Below are 17001 nucleotides of genomic sequence, written 5' to 3' on the forward strand. Positions count from 1 at the left end.
GTATATTCCATTTCCTTTCCATTTCTCAACTTATGCTCGGTTTCACGGGTTGGCATGTTTGTGTGTGGCGGTCCTGTCAAGGTGCTGGAGGTGAACCCTCGTGACCCCAAGGAGCTCATTTGTGGAGATACGCAGGGTCAGCTGTACTTCCTGTCCTGGAAGGGTCGATTTCCTCAGTCCGTACATTCTTAATCTTTAGTCAGTTGTAATGTTGCATTCATTCTGCACATTTTAATTTTCTTGTACGCATGGGGGCGTTTTGCACTAATGACACCATTGCCTTAAACTAAACCATGATATGAATATTTTCTTTGTTATATAGGAAAGACAACCACTTCATTTTATATTTGCTTATTTCAGTAAATTGATTTTATTTTTCAAAGATTGTACATCCTTCATGCAAGAAAAGCTTTTTTGGGTGAATAAACTGTCTGCAAAAATCACATGGTGAAGAGCAGATGTCCACTGAAGGAGCTGTGATGGTGTCATCCATCATCAAAAATCCACTGGCCAGAATAGAGATTTACCTTCATTTCATCCCCTTCATCTAGCAGCAGAGAGAGTCCATTTGAAGAACTGATAAAACCACTTTGTTGGTGTCCATGTGTAGACATGATATGCTGGTCATTTTTAAACAGGCCTGCGGTAAGAGTTTTCTCTGGATCTCCAAAAGCCTTTGAGAAAACCCTGAACACGTACACTCCCCTCACAGGTGCTGTGAAGATTCCTGGATCCAACAAAGATTCATTAGATCCATTCAAATGAGAGCATCATAGAAAGTTACAGAGATATATTAACACTATATGAACTGATTCACCTGTATCTGCATTATAGGCGTCTCCAATATTGAGGAAAACTTGTTTGTAAATCAGGGTGTGTAAATCATCAGAAAATGGTCCAACACTTTGTGGTCCAAGAGAGATCAACAGAGAGGCTGAGAAAGCCACTTTAGGAGCTAAAACAGACTTATACATTAGATTATAAATCATTTCATTTTATTTACACTGCCATTCAAAATACATTTTTTTTTTATGTTTTTGAAAGAGGTCTCTTAAACTTTAGTTAAAACAGCCTTTAATTTCAATATCCTTATAAATGCATATTAAAGTGCAGAATCGAATCGCATCGAATTAATTTGAATCGTCTCAAATCGAATCGTTCTGAATTTGCAAAAATCGTTCTTGAATCGAACACCTTTGAATCGTGAATCAAATTGAATCGCTGTCTACCCAAAGCTACACAGCCCTAATTTATAGCCTTTCAAAAGTGACTTGATTCACAAATTGTAATTTCTTACCTTTCAAAATCTTCAGTTGTTTTGCTTGTTCTAAAATAATAATAATCATCATTCAAACAGATGTTCAGTGCATACATGGACAGTAAATGAAAGCTGAAGAAATAGATGAATTCGTGTCACGTATGTTCCGGTCACGTTACCTTCATTCTCTGTTGTTAGTCGCTTGATTTTATTCTCCATAGAGTTCATCTTTGCTTTCAGCTTTCCCAGTTCTTCAAGCACATCATCTGCTGGTATAGCCCACACATTAAACATTAAAACTGTAAAAAGAAACCACATTGTGTTGCCGGTAACTAACAATGTACAGCATCAACTGAACAGGCCTTTATCAGAGTACGGGTGTGTCGTCACATCCGACTTTGATTAGTAGCGTAAAGGAATAGGTAGTTCGCAATCACGTGGTTCTTGGTGAGGCGCGAAATTCAGGTGGAGGGCAAAGTGAAAAGCGGAATGGGACAGACGGAGAAAAGTCCGTAGGCCTACTGTGCTGGTTTAGAAAGGTATAAACAGTAAATCACAACATATTTCGGACGTGATCTTTATGAAGAGAAGCGATTTTTCTACTGAATTAAAAGATTTTCCTGCCATCGAGACGGTAGATATAGAGGTTAGGCTCGTTTGAGATGAGCAAAATCTGCGTTGAACCAGAGTAGAACCCAAGAGGCGACACTGATATTTTTGGGTAACAGCCACTAGATGGCGCTCCGGTACGCGGCCGCCATTATGGGGTGAAAATACTAACTGGGCCATATAATCCTTCACATCTTACGCACCCAAAACTGGCGAATTTCACTGCCAAATCAGAAGCGCAATAGAACAGTTTTTTAAATTAAATCACCAGTAAATTGTATGATCCTAAATGTTGTATTGTCTTATATGAATGAATGAATATTTTATAAAGTGTCATGCACTCATGGTGCCCAGCCCACATGGGCTTATATGACACTATCCAGTCATTAGGAAAGATGTCCATCAAAAAAAAACAAACAAACAGTACAATAAGTCACAACATCCTGACATAATCAAAACTAAATCATCTCATCTCAGGATACAAAGTCTTTTGTCTTAATGTCCATGCCTTCTCAACAAAGGTTGCCATACAAAAAAGTTCTTTTTCAAATAACCAACACATAATTTCACCTTCAGACAGCCAAAACAAATTTGGGTTTTTCTGTTGCATCATATTATACAAATCAATTCTTAAATTGTTATACAGAGGGCAATAAAACATAAAATGAAATTCATCCTCCACCAAACATAAATCACATACAGAACATAACCTATCCTCCTCTGGGACTCCTTCAAAGCGCCCCACTTCCACATCTAGGGGCAGCACTGCAGCTCTGAGCTGAGCACACAGAAACCTCTGTCTTCTTTTCAGATTATATTTGACATAAGGTTCAGTAAAGAAATTTTCCTTAAACTGTACATAACTTCTTAATTTAGGCTTCCGTAGTGTCTCTAATTTCCACTGTTCTTTATAAATTTAAAATAATAGGCTATTTGTCTGATATTGGTGATCTTACCCTGTAAACTATTCAAAAAACATTGTTGTACATTTACTACTGAACAACACAGGTCTAACCACTCAATCATACAGTTTAGTAAATATGTCAAAACTCAGCTCAGGACAGACCTTCATCTTATTAACCACAGCTCCAAGTGCCCTCCCAGCAGACTCTGATAACACTTGTCTGCCTTCTGAAAAATTCACATTTTCATGAAAAACAAAACCAAGATACTTAGAAGTTACAGAATACATCAGTAATGTTTGTCCAAAATAAAATTCCTAATCACTCTGATGTACAAAAGGCTTTCTAAAGTGAACTATTTGTGTTTTATCCCAATTAATGGCAAGTCTCCATTTATTACACCATTTATACATAATATCCAGCATCTTCTGCAGCTTTGCCTCCTCGTCAGCAACCAAAACAATGTCATCAGCATACAATAATATGCTGAGATTCAAATCATCAATGTCTACACCCAAGTTGGCTCTCTTTATTTCTTGAGCTAAGTCATTCACATAAATTGCAAATAGAGTTGGTGAGACCGTCTCCTTGTTTCACTCCAAATGGAGTAGAAAACCAACCTGTCCTTAGCTCATTCACCTGCACACAGGCTAGTGGGGCCTTGTACAGGGCTTTAATGGATTTATAAAAACGACAACCAATACCACACATAATTAACTTATGTTTCAGAAGGTCTCTGTTTATTCGATCAAAAGCTTTTTTTAAATCCACAAAACAAACAAAAGTATTTTTGTCTTCCTGCAGTCTTGCTCTCACCACTGAGGACAGAACATAAATGTGATCAATGCACGCTCTGTTTTTTCTAAATCCATTCTGTTCATCCACCAAGATTTTATTCATTTCTAAAAATTCACAAAGCCGATTGTTGAGGATGCCAGAGAACACTTTATAAACTGTACTTAACAAACTGATGCTTCTGTAATTCAAGGGGACTCTTGGGTCAGCTTGAGACGACTTGGGGATAGGCTGGATAATAGACTTACTTAGTAGACCACTTTCAAAACAATATTTAAATAAACAATGCAGAGTCTTTAACAGCTTTGGACATTTAAGGACCTCATTAGACAATTCATCCACACCAACAGCTTTATATGTTTTAGTCTTTTCAATAACAGTCTGCACCTCATCCACAGTAATCTCACGATCTAAAACATCATTAGTGAAGGGCAGAAATGGACGTTTATGTTCAAGCAGCATTCTAAATCTGCAGTTATCTACTAACTCATCATCAAACTGATGGGTGTTGTTGCTTGCAAACAAGTTACTATAGTCTGTCTCCCATCTACTTATCACTTGCTCTGTTGTAAATATAGATTCCCCTGTATCTGTAACAATCTCATGTGGAATTGGCTTTTTCCTTTTCGGTCCAAGCTTATTCATTTCTCTCCAGAACTGTTGTGAATTATTACTCTGCAGATGCTGTTGTAGCTGGAGAGCTTTTCCTCTCCTGAAGCGTCTTTTATAAAATCTCAACATTTTATCAAAGTCATTCTGACGATTTTTAAATACAACAAATAAATCTTTTTTCAAAATCTGTTCTTTGCATTGTAAATATTGTTGCTCTGCCATGCGTAGATTTTGCCATATACTCCAAGTATATAATGTAGTTCATTATTCCAATAGGGTTGTTTAATTCTATATGTATTTTTATTACTTCTTCTGCTTCGTTTGGGTCTATATTTATCAATTTCTCTATGTAAAGTCAAACAAAACCATTCATAGCAATGATTCACATTTTCCTGTGTGTTTTCCCCATTCTCTAATCGGTCTACAATGTCATTCAGAGCTTTATAGCAGACCTCAGACTCCAGAAAGTTATCATGCAACTTTCTCATTGGACTCTTACTTTTCAAATCAAAATATGTTCTTTCTGTAAAGCCTGCCTCTTGTATTTTAAAACGTAAATATAGCACAGAATGATCAGGGAGCTTACCTCTATCATCTATCGGGTTTATCACCTGCTGCTCATTTTTTTAGACCCAAAGGAGTAAAAGACTTTAAATTCTACACAGGTATTTAAATCTATGGCGTCACAATGTAATCAACCACAGCTTTACCTCTGACAGATATACAAGTAAAATTGTCATTTTCTGGGGTTACTCTTCCATTCAAAACACAACATTTAGAATCTTTAAGAAATTCAATGAAAGTTTCCCCATGTTTATTTGAACTTGAGTCCAACACCACCCTGGAGGGAATATCATCCTCCTCAACATAATCTTTGAGGTGCGCGATGCGACTATTTAAATCTCCAAAGATGTAGGAGAGGATGAGGATACTTGACAAAACAGGCATAATTCTGTGTGTTGTTTGTTCAAGAGTGAAAGGGAACTTGATATTGCTGCGCATTTCTGTCTTTTCTTTTCTGTGAGTCTTGTGTGTCAAATGCAGTGCACGTTATTAAAAAAGTAATTAGTTATAGTTATTAGTTACTTCTCACAAATAGTAAATGAGTTAATAACCGAGTTACATTATTATAAAAGGAACTAATTACCAGGGAAAGTAACTATTGTTTTATACTTTTAAAAAAATGCCCCCAATATTGAATATGTTAAATAAATGAAATGGACATGCAATTTCTCTGTACTGTATACATGTTGGTAGCCATTAAATACGTATTTAGTTTAATATTTATGTTTAAATAGGCCTATTCTAATGTTATTTTTAAATTTAATCTATTTGATTATGAAAAGTGAACAGCATGAGTAAGATGCATCATGCGCAATATATCGGGAGACATGGAGTGGGTCAGACATGATTTTAAACACTTCATTCAGTTTTGATTTGAAAGCCTTTCTTTAAAGTGAATTTCGTTTTGTAAAAATTGTATCTTAATTTTAATCAATGTTTCATCAACCAATTGCCTGGATTTAATAAATAAGAAGCAAATATAGCAGGCAATATAATAATGACATGGAGGTGCCGGCGCGATCACTGGCGCGTGAACTGGCGCGTCTTATAAATGAACCGAAACTCAGCGGCTGCTTGCCTCACAGACATGAGAAATATATAGAAAGCTTGAAATGTCTACTTTTAAACGAAATAATTCAAAACGAAAAGAAACAGGCTCTCTGATGATCATCCTAATGAAATGTGCATTCTCTCTCTAAGCGCGTCCACGGAGATGATGAGAGTCAGTAATGTCAACTTCATTTTCGCACTGTTCGCAGCCGACACTGATTCAGAAAACATTAGTTTATTAATAAACAATTAAAATGTCTCCTTGCTGTTTTATCACTTTCATAATCATTACTTTTGCAGGCTTTTTATGGCAAGCTTTATTTAGTATTTTGCTTCGCAACACCCACAGGATGTGTTCGTTTTTGCGAGTCCATCGGACCCACTCTGACTATGGTTAAGATAAACATCGTCACTATTTTTAGTTAATTAATAAATATTGAAATAAATTGTAGATAGGACATTTGTACATTTTATTTTATTTTTATTATTATTATTATTATTTTTTTTTTTTCCTCTGTCTGGGCCCCATCCCGCCAATCGGGCCCTAGGCACGTGCCTAGTTTGCCTTTGCGTTAATCCGGCTCTGTATATATATATATATATATATATCCCCTACATAACAGTTTATTTAAAAATATATGTAACGTTATAGTTACAACTGGGCGGTCAACTATTGTTTATTTTGGCGCGATCTCCACGGTAACAGCAGCTTTTCTGGTTGGTGGATGAGATTCACGTGATGCGTCGGTTGAAATTTCTCCCACTGAAAGGTGAAGACGTCTGTCGGACAACCGCTGTTCTAGGTACGTTAAGGCCGTGTGTCCACCTAAGCGTTTTTAGCCAGCTGAAAACGCTAGGCGCTCTGCTTAAAACGCCCGTCTGCGAGCGCTTCTGCAGCGCAGCGTTTTTTTCTGTTGAGACGCTTCGTTGCTATGATACGGAATATCCGCGTCACTGTTACTTATAACTGATTTTGCAGGTAATTTGTTTCATACTAAAAATGTTCACACGATGTGGAATTACTTGCTATGTATGTTCGGAGACCAGTAATATTAATTTCTCATCCATTTTGTTTCTGTTTGTTAATGTTGTTGTACAGCAAGAATGTGACAGTTGGTCGGAGTTGTATTTGTCCCGCCCCTCCTCCACTCTGATTGGATGGCTTGCTAAAAAGTGACAGTGATGAGCGCAGCGTTTTACTCAAAGTTGAACATTCTTCAGCTCGAAGCGACGGCCTTATGCCGTGTGTCCACCTTTTTTTCCAGCTTCGAGCGTACTTTTTCAATTGTTTTCAATGGGAGCGCCGCGTTTTTTAAACGCCGAGAGCGTGAGGCGCAGAGCGTCTTTTTTACGCTCAAGCGCTGAGAGCTGGGCGTTTTTTACTGGTCGCTTCGAGCTGAAGAATATTCAACTTTGAGTAAAACGCTGCGCTCATCACTGTCACTTTTTTAGCCAGCCGTCCAATCAGAGTGGAGGAGGGGCGGGACAAATACAACTCCGACCAACTATCACATTCTTGCTGTACAGCGACATCAACAAACAGAAACAAAATGGATGAGAAATTAATATTACTGCTCTCCGAACATACATAGCAAGTAATTTCACATTGTGTGAACATTTTTAGCATGAAACAAAATACCTGCAAAATCAGTTATAAGTAACAGTGACGCGGATATTCCGTATCATGGCAACAAAGCGTCTCAACGGAAAAAAAAAAAGCTGCGCTGCAGAAGCGCTCTCAAGCGCTCACAGACGGGCGTTTTAAGCAGAGCGCCTAGCGTTTTCAGCTGGCTAAAAACGCTTAGGTGGACACACGGCCTAAGTCATACCTAGGTTGGTGGTGATATGGTTAACATATGGCTGAGAATTGGTACCAATAATAAAACCTGCATTGGCCCAGTTCAGGGCCAGTTAAGGGTGATTAACTGGCTGAGATTCGGGCTGGTTATGGCCCATGTGTGACCCCTGTCTTTAATCCAGTTCTGGGCCACTTCAGGGCTGTCATTCTTTGCGGTACCGAGGGAAACGTGATCATGTGGCCCGGAGCTTGGCCAGAAAACATTTGCTATGTGGGCGCGTCTCTTTCCGCGTCATTCTCAGAATGTTTAATCAACCTCCCATTACCAGCCAAATAGTAATCCTTTGCAGATGGAATCTCTCGGAGGAGATTTCGCAAATTGAAGTCCATGAACCGCTCCGCCTACGATTTCGCAGACGATACGTACACTCTTCGATAGTTGTCGTAATCCTTGAGCTTAGACTTCCTACGAAGGACAGCCACTTTGTCCTGAACTGTCTCAAGCTCCACTTTCACCAGCCCTGGTTGTCGTCCTCTCGGCCTTAAGTGCTCCGCGGCCACCAGCTTTGGCACCGGGTCACAGCGCAGACCCTCACGCAACAACTCTTTAACTTTGGCCTCAACACCTTCCCCTTCTATTTGCGGCAACCCGACAATAACCAATGAGACATCTGGATCAAAGGGCTTGCCTCGCACCCCCTTTGTGTTCATTTTCGTTTCAATACTTTCCACTCTGGAACATAAAATACTGACTTCCAAATCCAAATTGTTACGCATTTCGTTGACTGCCTTCTCCAACTCATTTTTAAAAGCGGCTTGTCTATCTGAAATTAATTTCTCCAAACTTCCACGAAGTGTGTTTATTTTCACCTCCATCTGTGTTTCAATTTTTACTTGCATGCTATCCATTTTGGTCTGCATATTGTCCATTTTAACACTTAGCGCACGCAATTCATTCATTGAGGACTGTTCACCGTCGGCGTCCTTTGTTTTGTTGACGCGTATTATCAGCCATAATATAACTCCAAACGGTCCAAAGTTCCCAAAACTTCAAAACACAATCCTAAGTAGTCAATTAATTGCTTATTTAGACAATATGAACACCTAGATATAGAGTTATTTGAGGATTTGTACTGATCAGGAGAGGACAAAAGCGTTCATGCGGCCATCTTCCCAGCTTGCAACAAGTATATTGTATTGTATGTTTATTTTACCAGTTGTGGAATCCAACCATTCAACCATCTGAGGTAACGTGGTTAGCCTATTGAGTATTTCCATTTTATGCAACTTTACACATTTATTAATAGTAAATTAATAATTAATAAATTTAAGATCATCATGTTTGCAGCGTACAATGTATTTCAGACCGTGGAGTAGGCTAATAGTGACAGGTCTGAACTTGAAGTGAAATATTGTACGTTTTAATGGATCATGCTACAAACATAACAATCTTATAATACATGATGCATTGCTGTATCACATAATTCACACTTTTGGACACTTTTGCTTTAACAGACATTGGACAACACTGCAAAACCAAGCTGTTATATTCATATATTTATTGTCCAACATTCCCAATTTTTCTGATGTATGTCCTTAATTTAATTTCATATGTTGGTAATAATTCAGTGTTTATATAAGCCTTTTAAAGAATTTTAACCCAAACTGACTGGGGTTTCTAGAGAGCAAAGGTTGAAAAAGTGGAAGACTTAAACACAAAGTGTGTAGAATAAACTGTTAAAAATATTTGATGATCTCTAGTGATAGTATTTTATTCTGTGTTGTCATCATTAAAGTTGGATTTCAGCTTTAATGAACGTTTTTTTTTTTTTAACAAAGCAGCTGATATTGCCATAGAAACTAGTGGATTGTCGACTCGCTTTCACCCCTAAATGGCGGAAACGCAGATCTGCTGCTGTGCGCTGGTGTTGCCGGTAGAACTCACGTTCTATTGAGTGTCGCTTCTTGTTAGTGTATTCTTTGGTAGAACCGATCACCGGTGATCACCGCGAGATGCATGCCGGTTAGAAATGTTTTTATTATTATTTTTTATTATTATGATTGCAAACATTACAAAGATGAAAATAATGACATACAATTTTGTATAGAGTACACAACATATATAAACAATATGTCTAATGTCATCTGAACATACAGAACAGAAAAAAAACAGTAAATGCTAAAAGAGAAAAATAAAGTTATTAGTATTAATATATTAATTTACATTTCAGTAAGAGTGTACAAATTATTTAAGTCTTTACAAATTGAGGTTGTTCTTCTCACTTTCTTATTTACAGAGGATGAAATAGTGTTAAGATACATTTTAAATTCTTTCAAAAAAACAAGAAAAATTGGTTTGTTGTTGGTGAATTTACATTTATGGATATAAAATTTGCATATCTTTAATATATGTTTCAATATCTTTCCATAGTTGTTCAGTATAGAAACATGACCAAAAGGGATAGTTCGCCCAAAAATAAAATTCTGTTATCATTTACTCACCCTCAAGTTGTTCCAAACCTCTAAAATGTCTTTGCTCTGTTGAACCCAAAGGAAGATATTGTGAAGAAAGTTTGTAACCAGGCCACTTTGGGGCATCAATGACTTCTATAGTAGGAAAAAAAAAATACTATGGAAGTCAATGGTGCTCCACAACTGTTCAGTTTCCCACATTCTTTAAAATATCTCCCTTTGTGTTCAACATAACAAAAAACTTTATAAAGGTTTGGAACATACTGAGGGTGAGTAAATGATGACAGAATTTTCATTTTTTGGGGGTGAACTATCCTTTTAAGAATACAAACACCAGCCGAGTTACTTGTTCCATGAGCCATCCATAAATCAGATCCCCACTGAGATCTCCAGAAAACACAATCCTCTTTGGTTGAGTGGCATTCTTGCAGAAAATAAAAGTCAGATTTAAATTAAGAAAACAAAAAAATTGCTTTCCTTTTTGTAATGTTTCTTAACCTGTAGTGTTAAAAGAAATTATAGATAGAGATATAAGGAGAAAGAAAAGCCCATAAAAGTAGATTGAACCGGTCTCTGAAAATGTGTTAACTATAGCTACACACAAAATGATGAGAACAGCAAACTCTATATAGTGCAACTCAGAATTTAGACGTCAACATCCATAGAACATGAGTAATCTTTTATCTTGTAGTTTCAAATTTCTTATTTCTATGTAAATACAGCCAATATAATAGAACCATCAAAGTCCGGTTAGAAATGTGTCCGAGGGTGGGCTGCCTTACTCTGATGTCATGCTGACCAATGTCAAAATCCTCTCGCGAAGGCCCAGCAGGAGCTGGCGCAAAATGCGACATCGGCATCTCGCAGCGGCACTTACGGCGGCATCTCCAGCAACCAGGGACTTTATTCGCTGGCCAATATAATTCGTTTTAATATTTTATAACTACATTTCATCAAAATAACATTATATACCACAGGACTATCATTTGTAAGCATATATCATAAAATTTGTTAATAACGTTCTGATGCTCCACGACATAAGAGAAAGCTGAAATTGTTGCATGTGTGTATTTAGGCTATATATCCAGAAATAAGTGTTAATATCAGTTGTAGTTTCAGGACGAAATTAGTAATTCACATGATTTGATAAAATAAAACCAGTATTATCTATTGCTTTTAAGTGTTGTTACATATGAATATAAACTGATATTCTGTCAGTACAGAAATTAATTTCTGATATGCTGCACAAAGCTGAAATCGCGGCATTTCGAATCATGACAAAAACAGGTTTTTTTTTTTTAGCGAAATACGATTGTGCAGTCCTAAATGCGCATCTCTTGTGCATCATTTCAGAAGCGTGTGTCTGACTGTTTCTATAGGAACCGGAGCTTCTAACGGCTGCAGCAGTGACACGATGACTTTACCAATTGGCAATTGGCTCTTATTTAGGAGGGACTTATTCCTTTCATTTAAGGTGTGCCACATATAATGATCATATGTCATGAAGTCATGTGTTGCTGATAAACTGGAGTGCTTTTGACTGGTCTCTAGGCACACACAGACAAAGTGAGCGCACTGCGGCTTACCGAAAGCCTCGTCATCTCTGCGTCTTACGACAGATCCGTCAAACTGTGGGACAGACAAACTAAGAAAACGCAGGGTCAGCTGTACTTCCTGTCCTGGAAGGGTTGATTTCCTCAGTCCGTACATTCTTAATCTTTAATCAGTTGTAATGTTGCATTCATTCTGCACATTTTAATTTTCTTGCACGCATGGGGGCGTTTTGCACTAATGACACCATTGCCTTAAACTAAACCATGATAAGAATATTTTCTTTGTTATATGAAAATGACAACCACTTCATTCTATATTTGCTTATATTCAGTAAATTGATTTTATTTTCCAAGATTGTACATCCTTTATGTATGAAAAGCTTTTTTGGGTGAATAAACTGTCTGCAAAAATCACATGGTGAAGAGCAGATGTCCACTGAAGGAGCTGTGATGGTGTTCTCCATTATCAAAAATCCACTGGCCAGGATAGAGATTTACCTTCATTTCATCCCCTTCTTCTAGCAGCAGAGAGACTCCATTTGAAGAACTGATAAAACCACTTTGTTGGTGTCCATGTGTAGACATGATATGCTGGTCATTTTTAAACAGGCCTGCGGTAACGGCTTTCTCTGGATTTCCAAAAGCCTTTGAGAAAACCCTGAACACATACACTCCCCTCACAGGTGCTGTGAAGATTCCTGTATCCAACAAAGATTCATTAGATCCATTCAAATCAGAGCATCATAGAAAATAACAGAGTTTTTAACACTATATGAACAGATTCACCTGTATCTGCATTATAGGAATTTCCAATGTTGAGGAAGACATGTTTGTAAATCAGAGTGTGTAAACCATTAGGAAATGGTCCAACACTTTTTGGTCCAATAGAGGTCAATAGAGAGGCTGAGAAAGCCACTTTAGGAGCTAAAACATAGATTTATACATTAGATTACAAATTATTTCAATATATTTGCACTCAGAAGGTTGGGGTTAAGATTTTTTTTAAATAGTCTCTTAGTTCACTAAAGTTGCATTTCTTTGATCCAAAATACTGTAATATTATAGCTTTTTTAAATTTAAAAATGTCATTTATTTTATGGAAAAGCTAATATATATATACACGCATGTGTGTGTTTTAATTGATTCAACTATGAAAGATTTTGACTTTAATAGTTGAATCCTTAACATTTAATTAAACACATGCACAAACACATAAATATATATATTTATAGTTGTAACAGCCTTACATTTTTAAAAGTGACTTTTGATGTTTGTGATTTGTTACCTTGATTCTGCTTTATTAGTTCATCCATTTTGATCTTTGTGTCAGTCGTTGTATCATATAAAATCTTCAGTTCTTTTGCTTGTTCTAAAATAATCATCATTCAAACAGATTATCAGGGCATACATGGACAGTAAATGAAAGCTGAAGAAATATAGATCCTGTATGTCGGATCCTGTCACGTTACCTTCGTTCTTTGTTCTTAGTATCTCCGTTTCCTTCTCCATAGATTTCATCCTTGCTTCCATCTTCCCCAGTTCTTCAAGGATGTTTATGTTTGGTGAAAGCACATCATCTGCTGGTATAGCCCATACATTGAGCATTAAAACTGTTATAAGAATCCACATTGTGCTGCCGGTAACTAACAATGTACTGCATCAACTGAATTTATAGAACAACATCTTGCGTAATTGTTTAAACTGTCCAGTAGACTTTGGACTACAAGAAGTAGGCTACATTTTGAGGCAATATTTATTTTAGGTAACAATAAAATGAAAAAAGTAAGTGTGTGTAAGGAACCGTTATTGTGCCCAATTCCCCTGTTATTTTTCATAATCCTTCTTTTCCATATTGTTCTGCTAATATTTCTATGGGATAATTCTTTCATTCTAATTTCTAATAGTTTCTAATCAGTCTTTTTATTCATGTTGCATTCAGATCAGTGACGTCAGAGCTCAATCTAGGGCCTTTTAACATTGTTGAAAATTTGCCTTGATGCTGAAATTTAATATACAAATCAAGAATTGATTAATAATGCAAAGGTAAAGGTAAGGATTTCTGATTCCTGTATGTGCACAGTGAAAACCTATCAAAATGAAAGGTAATAATGTGCATTGAACATTATTTTGTGATGATATACAAAAAAAAAAAAAAAAAAAAAAAATCCTGTGCGTGAAACATGGGTAATTTAGAGGACGACAGAGAAGCTGAGAAAGCTACTTTTGAAACTGACAAAATATGTTACAAATTATTTAATTGGACTCCCTTTTAAGATTTACCTTCTAAAGAGACTGTATATAATTTAATTTCTTTAAAAATGTCAATACATTAGGCCTCAATGAATATAAATCATAAATACATAGAATGTAGGCTATGCACTGACGTCATTTTCCCGCTAGAACGCGTTCCCTCAGCTGGACTGAGTGGCAAAAGAATGTGCTTCATGACTGGATTTAATAGAGGAAACTGCGAAAACGCGAGTAAAACTAACGTACACTAAAGGTTGGGCTCGAAAGTGTTCCTTATAACATGTGTGATAGAAATATTTTACGTCAACATGAAATGTACAGAAAATGCAGACTAAGGATGCTCAGGTCAAAGACAAGTCATATTAGCTTAGATCATTACAATCCAATCACCAGAACAAATCACAGTGATGAAGACATAGATTTTTACTCAACTGTAAGACTTAAATGTGCATGTATCTTTCTATTCATTGAGACCAAAGTCGGCGCCAGAGCAGATCTACTGGAGAGGCATTTGGTCATCGGCGGGGGGTCACTGCCGTTTGAGAAATATTTTTACGCAGTGGCGACATCACAGTCCAACACAGCAGAAATGCAATAAATAAGAGAAACACGTTTTATTATTATAATTATCACTGGTGTCAAAAGTATTCACATTCATTACTCAAGTAGAAGTATTGATACTAGGGTTTAAAAATACTTCTGTAGAAGTTGAAGTATCAACTCAAGCTTTTTACTCAAGTAAAAGCATAAAAGTACTGGTTTCAAAACTACTTAAAGTATAAAAGTAAAAGTAATGTAGGGGAAAAAATGCCATTAAGGACAAAAGCTTAGGCCGTGCCACAGGGGCCTATTGTGTACTCCACCTCCTCAAAAAAACATTTTTCTAAAGGCCATAATGACCATAATGTTATATTAAAATGTTAATGTTGAAAAATTTGGGATGCACTATATGGGATCAGATTCCCGCCAATAGTATTGCGGTCACGGATCAAAAAATAATACCACATGTATAACACATGTAAAAATATATAGCACAAACTTAAAAAAAATAATGCAAAATGATCGGAATGGCAAAGAACATGGTCACGGATCAAAATATAATAAGCGTAAATCGAAAAATCAAAAGCACATTTAAAAAAATAACAAGCATGAATCAAAACTTTAAACACATTAAAAATGATATTGCACAAATCTTAAACTTGTGTTTATGCGTTCTTAAAAGTTGTTTTCCTTGCTTTTATTACTCTTTTCTTTCTGCTCTCTTTACATTTTCTGCTTATATTTTACTCTTTTGTGCAGTTTTTCTCTTTGCTCTTTTTTCTACGTTCTGCTCTTGCTTTTCCAAATGTTGCAGTTCGAGTTTCATGTAAATTAGGCTGGGCTTAAGCGCCACCATTGGTCCACTAGTTCTAGATTGACAGCTCCTCCTCTAGCCAATCAATCGAAGGGAGGGAGATGACATCACTTCAATGCGACTCATGGCTACTGATGCTCACACTCATACAGGAGAAGATAACAGTTTAATCTGAAACTTTACACGGACTTTCAATCTGTAAAGTTATCTGAACTATGGACAAATAATTCCTCTTTTTGAGATACTCTTTTTATTGTGCAGTCTACTTATGATTGTTAATCTTTATGTTCATAATATATGGTATTTGGTGTTAAAATATTACTTGACTCATGGTGCTAATATGCTAAGGCTACTGTAGCTAATATATTTCTTAATTGTTAAACGATCATAGGTAAATTAATTCTAAGACTGAATGTATCATCTCTGCATTGACTACGATAGTGTTACAGAGAAGATAGTTACAGAAACCAGGTGGATTTGATATGCAGTGATTTATTCACACATTTATTGTGTTTAATTACATGACTACATAATTGCACAATACTATAAGATTAATGTTTTAAATAAAAACAAAATTACAGATACAGATATGTAGGTGGCGGAGAGTTCATTCAAACTTCTCGTTCAAATCAGGAATTCATTAATGAAACACTGCTGTGTTGCTCAGAGACGAGCGAAGCTGTTCTGCTGTGACTTTGTTTGATACTCCTTTCATTAAAATAGTGCAAAAACACATTCAAAATTAACTTATATAATAGCTATATTGATTTATACAACAGCTCAATAAACATTTGCAATTGCTCTAATATTGGGGAAAACACTGATGTGAAGGCTATTGCTTAACTTTATAATTTTATAATCTCAGTGTTAAAATGTGATCAAATTCATAAACCAACACCCGTGTCAATGACATACTGTACATGGAAGACAAAATCTATAAATCTGTTTACAGGAAAACAATACATGACAAAATATGCACAGTTTACTATTACGAGCAACATACAATGATCTAAACCAGTGGTTCCCAAACTTTTCAGAGTGGAGTACCCCCTGAGACACTTACCATCCTTCTGCGTACCCCCTCTCTTCCACTTAGATTGTAAATTTTCCATTAAGGGACAATATTTGCCCCCTAAATTGACTTTCTAGTGCAGTTTTTGATCTTTATGAATACCTTTACAACAATAATAATGTTTTAAATTAAAAAAATGTTCAATAGAGAAATATGCAATGCTAAAAACGTGAAAAGTGATTATTTTAAATACTAAAACCGCCAGTAGATGGCGGTAAGTCACTGTCTTAATGCCTGAGTCATCGAGTCATTCATTCAAAGAAGCAAGTGGCTGTATTTATGAATGAATCATGACTTTCACGAACAATTCATTCAAAGTTGCAGATTCGTTCTCGAAGCACTGCTGTGTTGTAATCCTGCTGTTGTTTTCGTTGCAAAATAGAGCAAATACTGACAATACTGTGAAGAATAACACTTAATATTACCCCTTTGTTTGTTGAACTGTTGTGTGGATATTTGGATTTGCATTCTTGCTCATATAATATTATCAACATTAAAAACAAGAACTCACAAAAGGTAGGCTATGTTTTGTATCAAGAGTTTGAATCTTAAATTGATATTTAAGCCCAAGAGACAACAAGCAAGCATATTATTATTAATATTATTGTATGAATACTAAAAATATCTAACAGTAACATAACAGTTATAGACGAGCCAGGCACACATAAGAGTGATGTTGTGAGGCTGCTGCATGGTGGACGCTGCGTTTCAC

General features: G+C 36.3%; 2 protein-coding genes across 2 annotated transcripts; both read right to left on the reverse strand.

The window, feature by feature from the left end:
- Positions 1 to 355: 355 nt before the first annotated feature.
- On the reverse strand, positions 356 to 1568 carry LOC137003717 (cerebellin-2-like). The gene is made up of 4 exons (XM_067363993.1): positions 1438 to 1568; positions 1298 to 1327; positions 818 to 955; positions 356 to 727 (listed from the first exon to the last, which is right to left on the reverse strand). The coding sequence occupies exons 1-4, from the start codon at positions 1550 to 1552 to the stop codon at positions 486 to 488; spliced, it is 525 nt and encodes a 174-aa protein (XP_067220094.1). The 5' UTR covers positions 1553 to 1568; the 3' UTR covers positions 356 to 485.
- An 8045-nt stretch (positions 1569 to 9613) lies between these two features.
- LOC137003149 (cerebellin-1-like) lies at positions 9614 to 13289 on the reverse strand. The gene is made up of 4 exons (XM_067363194.1): positions 13083 to 13289; positions 12899 to 12982; positions 12400 to 12537; positions 9614 to 12311 (listed from the first exon to the last, which is right to left on the reverse strand). The coding sequence occupies exons 1-4, from the start codon at positions 13240 to 13242 to the stop codon at positions 12025 to 12027; spliced, it is 669 nt and encodes a 222-aa protein (XP_067219295.1). The 5' UTR covers positions 13243 to 13289; the 3' UTR covers positions 9614 to 12024.
- Between the last annotated feature and the right edge of the window lie 3712 nt (positions 13290 to 17001).

The sequence above is a fragment of the Chanodichthys erythropterus genome, chromosome 16, assembly GCF_024489055.1.
Source record: "Chanodichthys erythropterus isolate Z2021 chromosome 16, ASM2448905v1, whole genome shotgun sequence".
Taxonomy (NCBI): domain Eukaryota; kingdom Metazoa; phylum Chordata; class Actinopteri; order Cypriniformes; family Xenocyprididae; genus Chanodichthys; species Chanodichthys erythropterus.